This window comes from Heliangelus exortis, chromosome 4 (genome assembly GCF_036169615.1).
Source record: "Heliangelus exortis chromosome 4, bHelExo1.hap1, whole genome shotgun sequence".
Classification (NCBI taxonomy): Eukaryota; Metazoa; Chordata; class Aves; order Apodiformes; family Trochilidae; genus Heliangelus; species Heliangelus exortis.
Window position 1 is genome coordinate 990384 of NC_092425.1, and position 21141 is coordinate 1011524.

At 42.8% G+C, this 21141-nt stretch overlaps 1 protein-coding gene across 14 annotated transcripts in view; it reads right to left on the minus strand.

Annotated features, from left to right (window-relative positions):
- The window catches only part of ADGRL3 (adhesion G protein-coupled receptor L3), a 406353-nt gene that overhangs the window by 257726 nt on the left and 127486 nt on the right, over positions 1-21141 (minus strand). For all 14 annotated transcript variants that reach the window (XM_071742547.1, XM_071742549.1, XM_071742548.1 and 11 more), the window contains one exon: positions 389-632. In XM_071742547.1, coding sequence (XP_071598648.1) covers positions 389-443 — 55 coding nt within the window. In that variant the 5' untranslated portion in view covers positions 444-632. The remainder of the gene's footprint in view (positions 1-388; positions 633-21141) is intronic.

Below are 21141 nucleotides of genomic sequence, written 5' to 3' on the forward strand. Positions count from 1 at the left end.
TTTCAGCAGAGCATGGAAACATTCACAGCAAGGGTTGAAATCACAACCTCACATTATGGTAAGATCCCACCCTGGAGCTGTGGCTAAAGGGGGACACACCTTCTTACTGAACAGTATTCACAGAAGGGAAATAAGTTTCCATGCAGAGGCCAGGAGAGACAGTCCCAGTGATACCCAGCCAACAGAACAGGTTTGGGCATGAGGAAGAAAGTCTATTTTAATGTAGCAGCTAAACTTGGCAACAGAAACCTTTGTGTGTGACCAAAACCAGATATCAATATCCTGGGAAAAAACCCCAAACCACAAGGTTAGGTAGAAGTTATAGGAAAATCCTTGCTATTTTCTGTTCTCTCTTTCCACAGGCAAATTTACACCATGTCTCACTCACCATGGACTATGGGTGTTAGGAGGATTGTGAAGAACAGCAGCTGTGATGACCACATGACTGTGAAGGAGGGCTTGAGAGTATCCCAGCAAACCAGGGTCCCAACAAAACAAGGTGAGTGTCCTCCTGCACTTGCTTCCAACACTTCAACTGCTGGCCTTCAATTCACATCAGTAAAGGAGAAAATAAACAATCAAAAAAAAAAATAATAAAAAAAAATCCACAGCCAGTATCCAGAGTTTGAGACCTATAAATGAGAAAGGAAAAAAAAATGCAGTTAGTAAAGCAGTAAGACAGGTGTTTTCAATCAAGTCTTCCCATGTTTCTTTTCTGCCAAGAGCTGTAAAGGCAAATGTCTTCCCTTGCCCTTCAGATCCACATTCCCATGTACAGTTGGAATTAAAACTTGTCCTTGTGCAGAGCCAGTTTGTGCCTCACTAATGCTCTGCTTCCCCTCTCGAAACTTGTCCTAAAGCAGCAGTTTTGAACAATGATGCCCATGGGTCCAGGCAGAGCACAGACTAGAAAGTTCACGAGAGAAAACCAAAACAAGTCCATATGTATTGCTTCATATCCCATGTACACAGGACTTCTAAGATAGTCTCCTGAAAACATTTGGGTGTCTATAAATCACAAACCAACAGATTTCTAGAGCTGAAAAGGGTTTAACTAGTGACTAGGTTCTGAACTGATCTCTTCAGCAGAAGGGAGTTTCCATCCCAGGCACTTTTCCACCTAAAGCCATCAAATCCAGAGGGGAGGAGGCACAAAGAGGAAAAGCAAGCTCCTGCAAGAGCACATTTCCCAGCAGGATGGCAAGTTGAGACCCTGCCTACAGGAGAGGTGGCTTTGCCACTTGTCCAGCCCATAGCTGTGAGCATGCCAGGGGAGCAGAGTGTTTCAGGAGAAAATGGAACCCAGAACTGTGACAGAGCTGCACCCTCTGCCCCTCCTGCCATGGTGAGTGGCAGAGAGTGCCTCAGCCCCTCACTCCCAGTCCAGCTCCACCAGTATTCACTGGGGGATGAAAACCAATGGTCTCACCCAGCCCACGCTCCTACAGAAAAGCACAGGGAAATCTGAATCTGTGCTTGAATAGAAACATTCACTCATTTAATCAAAGTATTTGAGCTTCCCATCATTTTAATCTTTTAAGAATGGGCTAGATGGCCACAGTGACTCCAAGCTGGCAGGAAAAAAACACAACTACACAGAGTTAAACCATGGAATCAGTTTGAGATTTGGCTCCCCACTGACTCTGAGATGTGATAAAATATGAGGAATTGAAAAGTACTTTGCATATATGTTTTGAACTCCCAAGACTCTGCTGCCTTCACAGCACTGGTCTAATTAAAAATCTCTCAAGAAGTCTGTGATCAACAGAAGTTATTCTCTAGCAAAGAAGCTGTTTTTGCCAACTTTTGTTCTTACCCAAAACCCAGTTTGAGCCAAAAAGCAATGTGAAAAGCCCTGCTGCATGCCACTGTGATACGAGTATATTTCTGGAACTACATCATGACAAAGTGGCCTTTGTTTTGCCTCCTATCTTTGCTGATCAACCAAATCAAATTCCACATTGTTCAGAACCAAAGTCTATAACGAAGCTGCATTTTTTTCTGATAAATACATCTGCTTGCACTGCCAAGATTTTATTCTCCCACTCTACTCCCCTCCACAGTCTAGCCCTGCAATTTGTTCACTCAAATGTAGCATATAGTTTTTCCAAAGCTTTTTCTCAGCTCTGGAACTGGAATGACTAAATAGCCCAAGGTCAGTATGCAGTCAAGTGGCTTCTTTATAGACATCTTAGAAATTAAAATGTTGCTTGAGCTGGGACTATTTCAAATGGCCATTGATAATACTGAAAGCCTGTTTTTCCAAAAGGGGACAAGACTCAGGAAGATTTTAAATCATACATTCTAAACTGGCCAGAAGTTATGCCTGCTTTTTCTGCACCATCCTCTGTAAAGTTTTAAACCAGAATTACGGATTTTTCATGGTTGGAGATAAGTGTCAGTGTTAATTATGCTACCTGAGAAGGGATAATTGCTAACAAAATTTATAGAGCACTCTACACCATAATCCCAAGCCCAATATTCCCAAGCATAATTTCTTTCCTGCCAGTGTTTAAGAAGACAGAGCCACAGCCTGTCAGGGTATGCCTTGCCTCCTGCAGACCCTGGCTGGCACAACCTTGCCCTGAAGCCTGCTTTTCCAAAGACTCCAGCCCCTTAGTCTTAAGCTCAACTAAAACCTTGACAAATCCACAAGGTGTCTGGAGAAACACCACTGGTGTTCAGCAACATGGGGCACCACTGTATTAACCAAACACACTGTAATGCTACAAAATTCTGGGTGGTTTTGTATTTCATGTAATCAAATAATCAGTGTGTGGTTCTGAGCCAGGTATCTGCAGAGAACAGCTAGCTCAGAACTAAGTGGAGCAACCCTTTTTCTTCCTGGTCACACAACCCCCCTCAAGCAGCATTATGAGAAGAAGAAAGGCCTGCAAAATAAAATCCACTTCATCTTTGGATTACCTCCAGGTAAAGTACAGGCAAAGAGAGAAACTAGAGCATGTATCTGTGAACTGCTCAGTGCAGAGTGTTCCATTTATTGATGCAAGAAGAGGATGTATCATCACAGGGAAAACATTTCATGACTTCACTTGACCTGAGGGACTGGGGCTTGAACCACGAAGATGACACAGCCTGCACTGATTTAAAGGAAGGTTCTGCTGCTCACTGACCTTTCTGCCCACAGGGTTGCCCCTGACACCCTCAGGGTTTGATCTGCTGCCAAGCATCACCCAAACCTGATCTGCATGCTGCCAGGTCTCAAAATCCAACTCAAAGTGGTACTGACAGAGAAGGAGAAACCCAAAGGAAACAAAGGCTTCGTGGTAAAGAGATGAGCAGTGAAGTATTCATCAAGGTGTTAGTCACAAAAGAGCACTATGGATATACTGACAGACTCAACATCTACCCAAGCCTGTCCTTCAGCTCACAGATTTTCTGAGTTCATCAGTCAGGGGGCTACAGGGAGGGTGAAAATAAAGGATGCCAGTTCATCTGGGGAGTGAACAGAGAGGCTGAGTTCCAAGGGCAGATCAGAGCAGCACAAGCCAAACCTATCAGAAGCTGACTTACTGATTTCCTCCAGCACAAAGCTGGACACCACTGCTTCTGTGGCAAAAGCTGCAGTCCTTCCTCAGGCATCTAGCAACTTCTAGATGGACACAGGAGGGGCAATAGTGCTATAGGGAAGGGGTCATTAGCAAAAGCCTGATAGAAATGCCCTGCTTTCTTTATCCAGCTTTATTTGCAGCACTTTTCTCTTCAGCCCCAAAAATGTGCATAGTAAAACTAGCATAAAAAATTAATGATGCAAGGATTTAGTTGTATTTCTTATTAGAAAATATCTCTTCCTTTTGCAGAAGTTGCTTACTATGTAGGAAATAAGTCTGATACGTCAAACAAGTATTGATCAAATCCACTATTTACAAGGGAAAAAGTTTGGAAGTACTTAAACTTCTTGAAGCTGATGGGACAAGCTTGGACCACAGACGTAATTCCCCATTCTCAGCACCTGCTACTTGAGACAATGTATTCCAGACAATATTTTCAGAATCTTGCTAAGAGAAGGAGAGAGAGAAATAACCCCAGAAAGAAAAGGTTAACACACAATCTCTGCAAAAGTAAATTAACAGCAATTTAATGTCAGAAAATTTCTTTTAAGTAGAAGAATGACTTGTATTCCCACTCCCATTATGAACAAATAAACAAAAGAATAGCTGCTATTCATTTGGTCATGAGTTGTCTTCAAAAACTTGCTTTTTTTTTGCTTTATTTTTTTGGCAACATTATTAAAAAGGAAAGGTTTGGCCTTCCACCTCTCTCTCCCTTTAGCCTATTTAAAATTCTTTACCCTGTCAGGTACTCAGGAAGTGGTTCCACAGTCTCTCTGCAGTGGCAGCATCACAACCTGCCATATAAAAGGTCATGTAGACATTAGACAGCATAATGCAGTGGTAGCAAGGCAGGAGTAGGCTGCACTCCTGGCATTTCAATAGCACCACATGCACTTTTGCTCCTAGCCACTCAAAGAAGTTACTATTACAGGGACATTTACATGTAGATTTTTCCATAAGCATTTTTAAGAAATCAAGAAACGTGTTTCTGAGACACAGAAACTGTCTGTAAGCTTTTATCTTTGTCTGCATTTAGCCCCAGGAGAAGGTTCATCCTTGACTGCAAACACTCAAAGTCATGGTTCTCAAAGAGCTCAGGAAAACAGGCTTTTGTGTCTCAAAATATGAAGTGGCAGCCACTTTATTTCAGGTTTCAAGTTTGCTCAGTGGGATGGATGCACTGGGACAGACCCAGAGAGACTTTTTAGAGTGAGTGGACACACAAACTTGTGGTGCAACCTGCTGACGTTCAAGTCCTCTTTCTGTACCACAGACCCTGCTCTTCTTTCTCACATCTCTGATGGGCACTCAGAAAGAAATTCCTCAACTTTCTCACTCCATATTCACAAAACTACAAGTCCCAGTCTCCGAGCAAAGTTTAAAACAAGCACTCTGCCCCTAATTGCTAATTCCTGTATATTAGTTTTATCCATATTGTTTGAAAACCTAGACTTTAGACTCCTTTACTCCTCCTTTATATCTTACACAAAACTGAGAGGTGATTTTTAAAACCTTAAATGCAAGCAACAACAGCAACGATGTCTATTGTGTTCATCCTGGATTCTCAGGTACCACTGCAGTGCTGCTTATGCTCCCCTGAGGGCAGCAGCCGAGGCAGCAAGGAGCCCTTGGCAGCTCAGACCAAGCCTCATCTCCCACCTGTGTAGGCCACAATTCAAAGTGACAAAGAACTCTTTAGATGTACTGTGGGGTTTGCAAAATAACTCGAGTGTTAACTGAGTTAATTCATTTCAGATTAATCATGCCCTTGGTGAGAGCACAAACGAATTCAGACCATCAGAATCTAGGAGCTGTGGAGGTGAAAAGGAGGCTTTTGTGCTTTTCCAAAGGTCTAAAGGGGAACTTAAGTTTCACCTGCTTGTTGGTCTTCTCATTGAAACCAGGATCAAAGCAATTACAGCAGAAAATGATAAACAAGCTGAAAGTGAAGCTACTCACACATCCTGTGATTCCAGATGGGAGGCTGGGGGGCAGGAACAGAGAGAAAAGGAAGCATTGTGGAAACATGGTCCAGATAAGGCTGAACTGAACTGTACAGATGCATGTACAGCCACTGACTGCTCCAGCCTTTCTTTCAGTGCCTGCTGCTTATCCTCACCCAGGTACTTCATTACAGACTGAAGAGGAAGGCACATCATTCACAAGGTCACTGCACATATGATAACATGAAAAATTTCAAAAGGTGCAGGGTATCATCTGAGGATGTCATAAAATATGCAAGTGTTTTTATTGCATTAACACCCACAGGTCAGCGAGCTCCCTGAAAACTGATTCTGAGAATCCTGGTACTCTCACTGGGTAAGCACCACCTTCTATAGTAGCTTACAGCTGGTGAAAAGCAAGCTAGTCCCTCCAGGACATCAAAACCCACAAAGAAAAAAAACCTACAAGTTTTGCATAAAAGCATGCAGCTCTTTGCACAAGCTGCACAGCATCATAAACTTGTGGCCATCTGAAACAATCCTATTTCATCATCATATACAGGAATTATTCTGCAAACTCCTGGGGAGCTGCTAAGATCCTTGTCAAAAAGTTGTTATACCTACATTATATGCCATGTTTCTCAAGTGCTTTTGTTTGTAGCACGTCCTTATAGAAGGAAAATAATACGTAGGCAAACACTCCTTTCAGTACTGCTAACAGTTATGATTTCTTGGCAAAACTCTCTGTATGTGGCAGCTCCTTATAATAATGAAAACTTCAGCTTGCTTTTCAAGTAAATTTCTCCTTGTAGAGAAAAGCTGAAAAAACAGGACCCAAGTGCAGATCAGAGGCTTAATAAACCGACGGTAAATAAACGTCATGCAACATATTTATTTGATTTGAAATTCGCATGACTTTTAATCAAATCTCACAATTTTTTCTGTGAATGACTCATGATGTTGAAAGCCCTGCTTTGACAATACTCTGGTAATGCTTATTTGCATTCCACAAAGCCTTTGGCAGCTCTTCTGTGACAAATAAAACGTGTGGTGTATGCACTGAACACCAAGAGAAGCTCATCACGGCGCTCAGCAGAACTTTCCCTTCCCTTTGCTCTGCCAGGAGCAGAGGTTGTATTTTGTATCCACACATCCCAACCCCACCCATGGCTGGGATGGACACGGCACAGATTCTGCATGGAGCCTGGCTTTAACCTGAGGAAGTGAGAGCCTCCAAGGAGAACATTAGCCAAAGGAAATGACAGAAAATTCCAGAGAGTTCAAATAGCACATCTTTAAGTAAAGTGTGATATTGGGACCACAGGAGGAATACTCCTAAATGCCTCTGGATGCAGCCTTTAAGATTTCAGTATTTATTTATCTATCCTCTCTCTCCCTTTCTACCCTCTCTGTCATCTTCATAACACCTCTAATTTTCTTCCTTTCCTGTTCCTGACAGGAAAGGACTTCTTTAAATCACATTGCCCCAAATTGCTCAGCAGTTGGAGATAGAGAGGGAGAGGATAGCTTAGTGCCATTTGCCATCCCAGCAAGATCATGTTTCAGGGATGGGTTTCCTTCCTGGGGAGCAGAGGGGAATGCAGGTGGGGACCACTTCTTGTTTGCCTGCACCTCATCCAGAGGCAGCCCAAACCCCCTGTGGGTGGGCTGCATATCCCCATAAATCAGCCAGGAACAAGAGGATGGTAAGAGGATGGTGTACAGGCTTCCAGGGCTCCTGGCTCCCCAGAACTGAAGAATCTCACTTGCAAAGACCTCTCAGAAATGGACCCCTTCTTGTGGACATTCAGCAAAGGGGGAAAAGGACTGCCTGGTATCCACCTGCTGGCACGCTCCTTCACAGCCCTGCTGGCCCCACAGCTCCTGGGTGTGAAGGTTAAACATCAAAACAAAACACAACTTCAGCAGCTACAGATAGCTGAGCACTCTGGAGCTGCTGCAGAAAGCCTGGCCTCGACCAGGGCCTCACAGACAGCAAAGTGTGAACTGAAATACCAGGTTCACAGCTGGATTTATTGTACTCCCGACAATACTGGGTTTCCTCAGCCTTTGACTTACTCCAGCTCCAGTCACTGCTTGCACATACAAGTATATGTAGCAATAAAAAGGGGAAAGAGTACCACCTGAGTGAGCAATTGCAGGGAAAATAGCAGCAGAGCTGGGATCTATTTCTTATCTGTAAAATGTGTCTCCAGTGCCTTTTGATTCTGCCCCTGCTTACTATTCCTTTCTCAGGGGAATGGTAACATTTATTACTTGTTTTGCACTAAGAAATCTGATTTCATTCATTGTGTGTGCTGATTAGGAAATTAACAGGCAGTACAAGCAAGGTTAAATGCTTTTCCCATTTAGAATGCACAGCTCCTGGAGGAACCAGAGTAACAACAAGAGCTCACCCATACACAGAACTCTCTGTACAGGTGAACACTATCAAATCAAACAAAAATTGCTGGCAAACGAGATTAATGGGAAAAGCCAGACGAATAACACATTTTTACAAGAAAGTTATCTAGGAAAAAGTTAAGTCTAATTGTATTTCAGATCTGTTATGATGTAATAAATGTCTATTAATGTTTAGCAGCAAATTGGGTTTTAATGATCATTGCTATTTTTGGCTGGTGGGTGACACAGATTAAATAGAAACCAGATTTATGTTTTACACCAGGATGACTTTATCAGATGACTCTCCTTGACTTAACCTCTTTACACCCCACAAGACATTTAATATAATTTTATTTCTAATAGACTGTGAGCCAATAGGATCATATTTGCTACTACTGATGTTTTCAATGAGAAATAAAATCAATGAGGTTTATGCTGAAGGTAAGTGTGATTAGTTAAGTGTAAGTGGCTTGGAAAATATTAGGAGGGTTTCATTAGTCAACCAAATGATGCAAATTAAGAAAGAGTACGGATGGAAGTAAAATCTATGAAAAACTCCTGACCTTGCTGTGCTGGAGAAACCTTAGCTGAAATTTGTTCTTTTGTAGGCACTCTCAAAAATGAAGATTAGTAGGTTAGAAAATTTGTCTTGTTTTTCAACACAAGCAGTCAACCTTACACACTCATGCCTACAATTAAAGAAAAAATTAAAAATAATCTTCTTTAGACCTAGAAACAATAAAGGAGCCATGTGGGTTGCTAGGAGGAAACAAACACTTTAAGTAATACAGAAAAGGTAGGCAAGTGATGCAAAGTCAGTCCACAGACTGACTGGGAAAGCAGGACAGTAACACAGAAGCAGCCTTCTGCATCATGGAAGAGTAAGAGATATGCATGAAGATATGAAGAGATATGCATCTAAATTTCTAGAGGTGGTATTTTTCAGTGATCTGCATACACAGGAATGATAGAAAAAGCAACAGGCCAAATAAAAGAGCAGAAAGTATTTACAGTTCCCTACAGCAAATATCTGTGTAGAGATATTTGAGTATGTTTTCCCACATTTTAAAATATTGATGACTTTTGTTGAAGATTAATCAAGAATCCAGCTTCTTTGATCTTTGGAAGAGGAAGATAAAAAAATAAAAAAAGAGAGATGTAATTACTGCACTCATTTGCTCCACAGACACTTTTGTTATTATTTATATTCTGAGAGGTAACCATCTAACCCAAAGCCTAACTAGGAAAAGCCCTGGGCATTCTCATAACTCTCCTCCTTTCCCTTTCCTCCCTCCTATTCTCCAACCAACAAAGAATGGGAGGAAAATACTCTTTTGCAGAGAACAGAGGTGCTGGGAAATGGTGCCTGGGGATTTCCATGTATGCCCTTCAACTCTGAAACCAAGCTTCTGACAGTAAGTGAAGTCTTCTCAGCTGACTCTGACAACAATTGCTAAATACTCAGCATTTCCTTAATCCCTGCAGAAACAGCATTTCCAGTGACAGCAACTGAACCCAGCCCAACCTCTGATGAAATCCACTCTCCCTATCCCTCTCAGTAATTATCAGCTGCCTCAGCTTTGTCCCTCTCCAGAGGAATTCTTTGGAGATCTTTTAGGCCACAGGTGAACCTAGACCCTTCCCAAGGTACTACTTAAGCACAGAAACTCCATTAGCAAACTGGAGAGAAAAGCTCCTGTTGAACCTTGTGGAATAAGATTCAGGATCCCTTTTCTTGCTGGAGGACAAGACTACAGCCAGCCCTGAATAAAATGCTGCTGACATACCCTGCCCAGTGAAAACATGAGGGTCCAGCTGTGTCTGAAGGGGGTACCCTGCTGTCACCCCAGGCCAACAGCTCCCCCTCAAACACAAGCTGACAGGCTGCAACTTCTTTGGCCTCCTTCCTGATGAGGAACATCACACCAGTCCCCACAACACCTATTTGCAATCCAGAGGGGACACTGCTACAGCTTAAAGGCAACATTTCTCTGGGAACTACAAAGGAAACATTTATAGAAGGAACTCTGGAAAGATAAATTATTTATATAATACAGATCACAGACACTTCTCTTTTCTCCTTTGAAGTGAAACAAAGGCCAGATATTTCCAGCTGAAACTACAAGGGGGCTCTTAACCAAACAGAACTTTTAAACCTGGTTGGAATTTCACGAGGAGCTCCCAGCTGAAGCCTCCTCTCTCTCACGTTGTGACCTGCAGTTGCCAAAATCCATGCAGGGACCTCTTCTTCTCCAAAAGAACTGGCCCATTAATTCTTGCAATAGGTATTTTTAGAGTCAAAATACTTGCTTTTTACAGAAGACAAGCCACCAACTCCCACAAGCAGTGTGCACTTTTTAAAGGATACTATAAAATTTGAAAACACTTAAAATGCTTGGGCAAGTGAAAGCCTAAAATAATTTAATTCCTTGAGTGTGTTCTTGCAGAGATTTATTGTGAGGACAATCAGGGCAAACGTGCTTTTTAAGAGAACTGTCTTGCACAACTGAGCAAGGAATGTGAGACACTTGCCCTCGTGCCTCAGAGTTGAGAATCAGTAGCAAGCAGTCAGAAGAAAAAATAAACCCGGTTTGAAATTTGCCAGTTTCAAAATACCTCTGCCTTGGCATGTCTCAATCTGAACACATTTCTAATTGCCCTCTTACACAGTAAGAGTAACTAAAAGACCTACAGGAACACTGAAGGCAGTTTTTAACACAAAATGTCACAAGTCCCAGAGAATGAAAAACCAAAATGAAACAAAACAAAAAAACCCCAAAGAAATCCTGATTTGTTTTCTTTAAGTAAACCTATTCCTACTTGACTCCCCTTGACATTAAGGGACTAAAATAATCTTTTAGATCAGTTATTGCAGGGCTGGAGCAACTGCCTTCAGCAACAATACTTCTATTTGTAGCTTGCCAAACTGAAGCAATGAACTTCTGTAACTTTTTATATTTTTACATAGACATTGAAATCAAAATAATCAGGAAAGCATCTAAGTACGTAACTCAATCATGGGCATCTGGCACAATGAAATACCTTCAAATACAGTCAGACTGAAAGCTCTCTCCCAGCACCTCCCAGGCTGAGTCCTTGGTAGTTGAGGATGAAGAAATCACCTTCAGTTCCAAAGAAGAACTTATGTGTCTCTGTCAACGCTGAGGCAGGAAAACTAAACTGATGTGTGCATGTGTGCCTCCTGATATTTTGCAAGGGACACTACAAAATGTAGATACACTTGATATGCAAGAACTTTACTCTCCTGAAATGTCCCCTGTAAAACAAAGACCACATCTCACCCTCAGCCAAAGCAGCACTGGAATGCAGCTCATCTACAGCCACGGGTAAAATCCCACTGATTTCTATAGGAAGAAGCACAGCCAAGAGAGGGCCCTGGGAAACATCATCCTAAGCCTAGAAAGCAGCAAGGAAAACCTCTGTTACTTATGGTCATGGGAGTAAGTGCCACTGCAATAAAATATGTTATTCAATTATCTGAAAAACCATTCCCAGTAAACAACAAACGACGATTTTTACTACGTCTTTACTCTGACTTATTTGACTGTAAGAAGAGCAAGCACTCTATAAAGCAGGAGAATAAGTGACAAAGAGAACATTTTGCTAAATTCATATTGTTCTCCCGTTAAGGGAGATTCAGAAGGGTAAAGCAGGAACACGGGGCTTCAAAAGTAACCCAACTTGGCAAGTTGTGCAGAAACATAGAAAGTGTCATTGTTTAGCATTTGGCACCAGGAGGGATCTGAGCAAGCAAGAACACAGATCGCCTGTGATGGGAAATCTATCAGATGTAACAGAGCCCACTGATGGCTAAAAACCTAACATTAAGATCCTTTCACCCACTGCTTACCTTATCTTTACATAAGTTTTGCTTCCAAAGCAGACCCCAAATGGGCAATATGTGAATTGAAAGAAAACTAATTACAGCTAAGAGGAAGGTCAAGACATTCCTGTGATCCAAACTGACAACCAACAAAAAGAGCAATACTTTAGTTTTCTCCAAAGTAATGTTTTTCTATTCAGTCTTTGCCTGGACTGTGATAGAAATAGGGAGGGAAGACTTGAGTCTATGTACTGAGGGCAAGAAGGGATATGCTGCTTTCTGGCAGCAGTGTCCCTTCCAACAGCAAAATTTAACACTGCCTTTACCCAAGGCATCCAGTCAGTGCCAATATAACCAGTATAATCCAGTAATGTATCATACAGAAGCCTGCAGAGCAAGATCCCAGCCAGTCTCATGATGGGAGAAAACAGAAACAGCATTTTTAACTTGGATGCCATCACCAGGAAGAGTTCAGCATCAAACACTTCAGAAATCTCTCCATGAAGCCAAAGCATTACATGCCAGTAGATTTCAGGGTGTAGATTGCTTTAGGGTGGGAGAAGGGAGAGCCCCAGGGGCACACTCTTGGCTGTGGTAACTTCATCAAGGAGTTTATGTATGAATTCAGCTTCCTACATTAGGAATTAAGAGCACTGATGGAGGAAAGGAAGGTGTGGGTTGGGGGATCAGATTGGCAGAGTAAAGGATGGGGGTGTGGAGAGAAAAATCCAAACTAGCATTTTTCATAGCTCCAGTCACAGCTAGAGGGAGAGAGCAATGCCTGGCAAAGAGAAGGCCACTATCTTCACCCATGAGGAGTCTTCCTGAATGCCACAGTCACATGTTGACAGCAACCAACAAAACCACCTTTTCATGGCAATCAGGTTGGGAAACTGGTAATAATTTTCTACCCTTTTAAAACTGCCCTTTTTAAAAACCCTCCCATTTTGTGACAAACATGGCCCACTCCAAAGACAAGAAAATTATCTGATTTTCTGGAAAAAAATTAGGATTTTTTCCTTCTCAAAACTGCCAGTAACTTCGTTTTTTTTCTCTACACATTGGAAAAGATGTGTGCAAGGTGATGGCTCAGACTCTTGTTGCACAGAATGATCAGACCCCTAGGCAGACAGCTCTGAGCTGGGCAGAGAACTAGGAATCACCATCCTCCTGCAAATGAAGACTGCTGCTGGAGGGCCCTCCATGACCCTGGTTCCTCATCACATTTCTGTTATGCTTCCCTCAGCAAAAGGAAAGGTTCCTTCTCCCCCATCCTCCTCCAAAGCAAAATCCACATAAATTTTCAAGTGCACTTTTTCCTGCTACCAAACATACTTCAGCTTGTATGCTCTTCAGCTGTTAAATAGCCAGAACCTCCACCCCACTCATCCTCAGACCCAATGCCCTTCTCCCCAGAAAAGCTGCCATGAGCCTAAGCCTTTTTGTTGCTGTAGGTAAAAACAGTGAGGGGAGAAGTAGGCACCAGCAGATCTCTAACACCTAACGGGTTGAGAGTAGTTGAAAACACACATCTCCCTAAAATTGTATTATCCTTGTTGTTTACTAAACCACAATTTCACCTGAGGAGCTCATCAAACTGTGAGTCTGCTCCCTGCTGGCAAACCCCCTGGTGCCAGCAGTGAGGATGAATGCTTTTTTCCCATCTCTACCAACTTCAGCATTACTCAGGTAAAGGTGGGGAGTAGGAAAGAGAGAGTGAAGCATGTTCCAGTATTCCTGTCCTCAAGTGCCACACAATCAGTTCAAGCACTTTCCTCTCCAAGACTCCTTCACATTTCAGCTCCCTCTACATACTTCAATTTCTTACCTGCCTTGAAACACATTCACTAATATTCAGCTTTCTGTTCTTTCTCTGATCTTTCTATGACCTAATCTGGGTCTTGCTGTTCTCACTTAAAAATGACCAGTGCTGGAGAGGCAATATCATTCTTCCTTATCATGTATGGAAGCATTGTCCAAGAAAACACTACAGACCTAAAAAGCTCGTGTCAAGAGTAACAGGAATTAAAGCTCAAGATAGTCTGCTAAAAATTAACAATAACAAAATCTGAAGGGAAAAAAAAAAAAAAGGAATGAGAAAGGGTGAGAAGAGAAACAAGACAGAAAAAGAGAAAAAAGAGTGAATCCTGAATTAATTGGTATGGTACTTTTGATCCACAGGACTCCGTTGTGCTTTCCTCTCCACAGCACTACACTACCTTTCCTTGTCAAAACAGCCAGCACCTTTGATTAATTTCTGAATACTAATCTTCCAGTCAGCAGCAGGATTTTATCCAATTTAAGTGAAAGTGTCAGTTGGACTGGTTCACCCTATCTAATGAAGCCATTGTCATGTACATAGTTTCAGGGACTGCCTGCAGTCCACACATCAAAACTCTACCAGGACTAAGCCTTCCTCATAGCCCTTCAATGTCACTTCATGTCATCCCTGTAATTTAAATAGGCAAAGCTCTGTCAAATGCACCAAGCCCCAACTCTTAAATCACATTCCTATATCCTCTTAACCGAACAGCATCTGGAAAGCTTTTCCCATGTTAATCAAAAGGACAAAGAGGAATAACCAGGAATACTACAGCATGGTTCTCAGAGGCAGGCCAGAAACCAGCAAAAGGAGAGGTGACCCTCAAAACCAACAATTGTGTCCACGAGGCTAGCAATTCCAAAGGCAGCCTGCCTCAAAAATCACTGTGAATTGAAACCATGCAACTTGTGTCTCTGTGGTGTAAAGAAAAGCTGTGTATGAAGCAGTGACAGTGAGAAAACCAGATCAATAGTGTTCAGGGCCAATATTGGTTAGCCACTAACCAAACGAGCAGCAGTGTGGACCTATTGATTCTGTAGAGCTCTACTTCCACACTGCTTTCTTCACCTTCTGAGACTCTTCTATCACCTTGCAAAATGTAAAACTGTACAACAAAATGCCAAACTAATACTTCATAAAACCTGAAGTCACACAGATAATTACAAAGAACCCTCGGTAACATGTTCTGCATTACATGTTTGTTAAAACAACGTTAGAACAAAATTTGTTTTTTAGATTATTCTGCTGTGGATTTATCAGGCTGCACACTTAGTTAGGACAACCTCAGGCAAGTGCAGACTAAGGACGTGACTACGTGGAGACACAGCCAGGTACAACTAATGCACGGGCTCATTTTAACATGCATTGAGAGCCAGAAGAGCCACTGGAGACTCACACTGAGAGACAGAAAAGCCCCTCGCATATCCTCATCTTCCTTGCCAGTCATGTGAAAGGCTTCTGAGAACACAAATACTTCCTCTTCCTTCCCTGCCGTGGCCCTGGTCTCAGGGTGAAAACCAGGGCAGGATTAGAAAAGAGCTGGGGGATAAACACATCAATAAAACAATAAATACCAGCTAGAGAGCTGTAACAGCCAGAAGATGTTTAGGAAGATTACAAGTTCAAAGACCAGAGCAGCAGAAAGTACTGACAGATGAAGCATACTTCTCCTTCTGAAAAATATATGCAAGTTCCATACATATCTATTGTACATACATTTTTCATACAAAAATTTTAATAATTTCACTTTTATTCATTGATTTATTTAAAAAGGCCTGGAACATGAAGGGCTACCTCGCCTACTAGTGCTTTCTTACCACAGAGTGCTGGGGAGGATGCCTTGGATGGTGTGTCAGAGCCCTCCAGAGATGTTTCTTTAAGAAGTTGGGAGATTTTGGCAGGAATGGCGAGGGCAGCAAGGAGCTGCGTGGGTCCTACACCTCTCCCCAGCAGCATCTCAGGGGAGCCCTGCACCCAGTCACTGCAGCCACCACCCCTGGCCCTGCTCCTTCCCCCCACAGGGCACAGGGTAGAGGCCCTGCTGGGGAGGCAGCACCCCCTCAGGGTACTCAGACCCGTTCCTTGGGTCCAACCCCTGCCCCACAGCCTCCTCCCCAGGCCTCATCACCAGGATCCCTGGACCTGTGGCAACCGTGGATCACAAGGCCTCATTTTGATGGTCCCCAGGCAACAATTCTACATGCACACTCCTCCCTCCCAGCTCAGGCCCCACTGTGACCTGCTGGTAGGGCCCAGAGGTCCTACAGTGACCAGGCACAATTTCTCCAGCAGCTCCATCCCATGTACATAGAACCAGTCATCTTCACTGGTGCCTCCGTGGAAACCAGTGCTGAGGCTCCCAGATACCAGGGAGAGGAGACTCAAGTCCCTAATGCCCCTTTCACAGTTCAATCCAGGATGTGTTAGGGGTAAACCAAGAGGCCACCCAATTGCTACCACAGCTTTTAGGTAAATCAGGCAGGAATAAAGGTTTGCAGAAACTCACTAATCTGAGATCAAGTGCCCCAGCAGAACACAAGAAGAGTGGTGAGAACGTGGCTGCTGTCCTTCACCAGGTGTGGAGGTCATGCTGCATTTAAGAATTCAACCAACACCTGCAGAAGTACTCTAAAAACAAGGCAGGCTTCTCATAAGGTAGCCCAAGGTCTGCAGCTCTTCCCCCTCTCCTCCAGATCAGATTTCAAACACACCCTCCAGAGCCAGGGTCCAGCCATTAGCAGGAGCTGTTAAGAGCATCAGTAAAAGATGCAGTGCTGCAGAGACTAAATGGGACTCATAGAAAAGAAGCCATAAATCTTTCTCAGCCTCTCAGAAATGAACACTTAATACAACTGGCTTAGAGCACTTCACTTCTTGCTCAGCTGAGGTACCAATTATGGTACTGCTATGATAAATTTTAACCATTGTTGTTAATGGCTCCCCAAATTTATTTCATCCCTTCCCTGCCCTAATGAGCTGTGCTCAAAGTCTCCATTCAAATCCTTCCCCCTCACAGCTGAATAAAGCAATCTGTCAGATTTCAACTCATAATACTGCTGACCTGTCCAAAGACATGAAAGGACAGTGGGACATACAGGAAGTTTGGTAAGAAAGAGTACAGTCATAACGCAGCCAACAGTCATGTGTTTTCCTTTTCTTGCCCCTATTTCTACTCCCGTGGTCCCCTGCTTCTCCCCCACCTCACCCCCTGGTGCTTTAATTTCCTTATCAGCAGGTGAATCCTCCCTTTTCTTATTGCAAAAGCCAGTGTAAAATCAACACATTGTTTAGGACCACAAATGTGGTTGCCTAGTAAACCTCCACCACCCCTTTAGCTACCAGTTGGCACTAATTTAACAGTTTTGCAGGCTCAAAAGGGGGAACACATATGCTGGTGAGAAGCCTCCTTGCTTCTACAGAACTCAGCACAAACCCAGGCTCCTTACTCCAGTGCTGCAAAGGAAACCAATGATTCAGGCTTGGCAAACCAGGCCCAAGCACAGATACTCCAGAGGCATCCATCCGGGGAATGCTGCAGGCACATCACTTAGGCTGGACACCAGCTCCTAAGCAAGAGTGAAAGGGATCAGGCACAATATGCACAGTCAGCTGGACACAGAGCTTCCCCCAGGTAACATCCAAGGGTCAGGCAGAAGTGTTAAAAAGCAGCAAATAAAAACAACCTGAAGAAATTCCTCCTGTCCCACCTAAGTCAAGAGAACTCACTGCCATCAGAGGCTGACGGAGCCAATTCACCAAACCAGCAGATGTTTATATCCCAGCCCCTAATCCTGGAGAGCCCAGAAAACCCTTGTGACCAGGTTATCCTGGAAGCATTGACCACATGATCTGGGCATCTCTTTGCTGCTCAGGATTTAAGAAAATGAGAGAGGAGGTCACATACAGAAGAACTCTCACATTTGTTGCAACAGCACATGGGTAACATACATACAAACATGTTCTGACTGATTTTACCATCATCCCCAGGGAAACTTATGACAAAATCATCCAAGGGATAACGTGTCAGAGACAACTTCCATGTTAATGACTAAAAAGAAGCAGACAGGCAAGCTTTTATTTATTTTTCTCTTTTCCCTCCCTCTCTTTCCATCCCACCATCTACTTATTTTCTTTCCTGTCTTATTCTAGATTATTTGTAAATTTCCTTCCTGCTGTGTACCAAGAATACAGGAATTTAAAGAAAAATCCACTTTTAAAACTGTTTTTCTTCCTAAAGACACAGTGAGTTCATGGCATAAGGTATACCATGTCTGTCTTTGGACTATCTGCATGTTAAAGCTCCAAAACTACAAGGAAAATATATTGATAAATATCCCCAGTACCCTTTCTGTATGACAACAGCTGTCTTCATACCCAGAAGATCCTAACTGTCCTCCACAATCCAGTCCATCCTCCCAAGTGAGTAGAAAATTCTTCCTTATGTCAATGTACTCATAAGCAGTTTTAGCCTTCCCAGGACACTGGTGTGACACAGGTACCTCCTGGAGCCCTGTGGGGTTTTGGTTATGAATTGGTACCTCCTTATTCTGCATGTACAAGGGCCAATGTCAGGGTTGGATCATGGCAGCAGCTGGGTAGGGAAGGAATGAATGCTCCTGTAAAACACAGCAACATATTTCATGGGGGAATTCCTTTTTACTCACTGCCTACAAACTCTGGGCCATATGGAGAGCTGGCAAAAGGGAGAGGGACAGATGTCTGGAGACATTATAGTTACTACGTTAACTGCCTGTGAGTTTATTCATCAAAAGTTGATCACCCTTTGTTCTGGTAAGAATTTATTTTAACTTTCTCCTAAGCTTTGAGAGACTGACAGCAAATCACTATTATTCAATTCTCAGAAAGCACCAAGTGATTTGCAGCCTGATTAGAAGCCATGGCTCTTGGCCTGAAATACCAAACATGAAGCAAAAACTACAAAAGCAGAACACAACTAAAAGGTGACAAGACCTATTCTTCAAGTTGCTTTTATTTTTCAGATCACAGATTTCTAATATTACTTTTCCTCAAAAATTTGAAGCTTTTTTTTTTAAGGAGAAATATACACACACACCTACCTCACCGTTAAAGAACAGCTGGATTGTTCTTTATCTCTTGGGTTTTTCAGGTGTGAAGAAGAAGGGGAGATGTTTCCCCTTACCAGAGAGCTGCCTGATCATTTTTTGGGGTTCACTCTACAGCTTAGAGACCAAATCTGAAGCTGAGATTCTCATGCAGTAACAGGACTGAAGGAGCTGAGAAAAAGATACCAAAAACGGAGAGTTTCACAATGAAACTTCTGGAAGAGGCAACTCTGAACTGCCATTTTCAGTGGCTCCAGGCACCAGCAGACACCAAAGGCACAGCTCCTCCCCAGCCACCATCCTCTCTTGCCAGCACACCCCAGAGACTGAGCTTCCACACCAAAAGCCTCTGCTCTCCCAAGAAGCAGCTCATTCACCTGTGCCCAAGGTCACAACAGCCAAGGACCCCAAATACACCCAAGTACCACAAACCTGCCCTAGACAGGCAAGGATTTTGCCCAGGCAGATGTTCTTCTATCATTCTCAAGTGCTGTGTTGTGGCCTCATGCAAACAGCAGTCTGCCACAACAGAGAAGTACTGCTGGATATGAATAAATGAGGAACTGATACCTAGCTGCAAACATGAGACATTAACTTCATCTTGGCCATAGTTTTTTAATTAGAATAATAAAATGTTCTAATAAATTAGACTAATAAAAACAATAAAGCCCTATTTCCTGAGACAAAATTGCTTCTACCTTAATTAAAGGAAGACTGTGGGAATCAGGCCAAATTAACACCAGTAATGGCCAGCAAGTAGGAGAACAGGACAGTAACATGCCTATAAACCCAGCATCAGCACTGCACTGCCCCAAGCACTGTGCTCTGAAACAAGTTATTTTGTGTTGTACTCCCTAGTAAATCTGTGCACACATTTAATTCCACAGTAAGCAGGACATAACTCTCACAGAAAAATAAACTATCCCAAATTATTGCATATTCCCTGCAGGAAAACAGCAAACATATGCCCAGAGACCATGACATTCCAGCACAGGGTATCCCAGTAATTTCTCATGAAACAGGTATCAAGTAGCTCTCCATGTGAAAGCACACCCTAAATTTCTGAATCAAGAACTGCACCATTCAAGAGTGCTACAAAATCCTAAATCAGTCCACTGCAACTCCGTTTCCTCCCCTGGATTATTTTTACTTGGATGAAAAGCAGACAGCTCGTAAGTACCTAGCCAGCAGTCAGCTGCAGCCTGTGTATATTACTACTAATAAAAGTGCTTTATAAAAATATTAGATTTACAATATATAAAAATCCAGTCCTAAATAACATATATGCACCTTATTCTTTAGATTTTTAAAAAACAGTATAGTATCACATTTAAAAATCACTTGGGAGAGAAGCTGAGTACTCAGAGCTGGGAAACACTGCTGCTCTGTGTCCCATGCATACAAAAAGTCTGCAGTTTGCAGAGTATAGGACCAAAAACAGCCCTAAGCAATCAGTGGACAAAACACCTCAAAGCACTGAAATTAAAGCACCAAAGAGTAAAGTAAAAAAAAAAAAAAAAAAAAAAAAATCAACCAAACCAAAACATATGCATGAAGATTGTTCTTAAGAAGTACAGGGGCAGTGGCCAGAGAAGCAAGACCCTAGCACTGGCCAGCCCTGCTTTCACAGGGAGAAGTGGAAAAGAGGGAAAGAGTGCTTTAGCATGGCTTTGCTGAGAGGTATGAGCTATAACAACATACTCTGGAGTTCAAGCAAGAGTAGGGATAACAGCAATACTTAGGACTACCTAAAACTCAGGCTACAGAGACCCAGGGGAAGCTGGAGGATAAACAGATGATCTAATTGTCCCTCCCAGCTGTTAAAACCATAATAGCCAAATCCAAAATGGCAGGCAAATAAATCTACATCAATTATATATTATAAAACAAACCATCCAGGCACAAAAAGGTTTTGAAGATGGAAACATGGGAAAAGTTAAGGGACTTGCAGCAATCAACAGAGGAAGCCCTCAAGTAACCCACTAGATTATAGCTCCCCTCACTCCACAGGCCCTTTCTGTTGTATTTGTTCCTTGTTCAGATTACCTTCCAGAATTTCCACTCCTTTTTCATTCCTCTCACAACACACACGCTGCCCAAGATCCTCTCAATTTCAACAAACCAGTTGGTGGAGCAAGAGGAGAACAGTGGTGCTGCCAGACCCTTGGCTTTGGGAACCTTCCAGGGGGAAGCACAACTACACCAAAGTCCTTCCCACGTGTGCTGGGAGGGTTGTTAAAAGGGTTGCCTGTACTTGTGCCATGTTATACAGCCCCTTGGAGAGGGGGAAAGACAGGTCAACAGGATCATTTAATTTGGACTCAATAGGTAGAGAAGAGAGCGACCCTGCTGGAACTGGTTCATTCTTGGGGGCTGAGTTACAGTCATCATTATTTCAACCCCCCGGAGAGCTCAGCAGGCCAGAATACAAATTAAATGATTATAAATAGCACCGAGCAAGGGGTTTTGT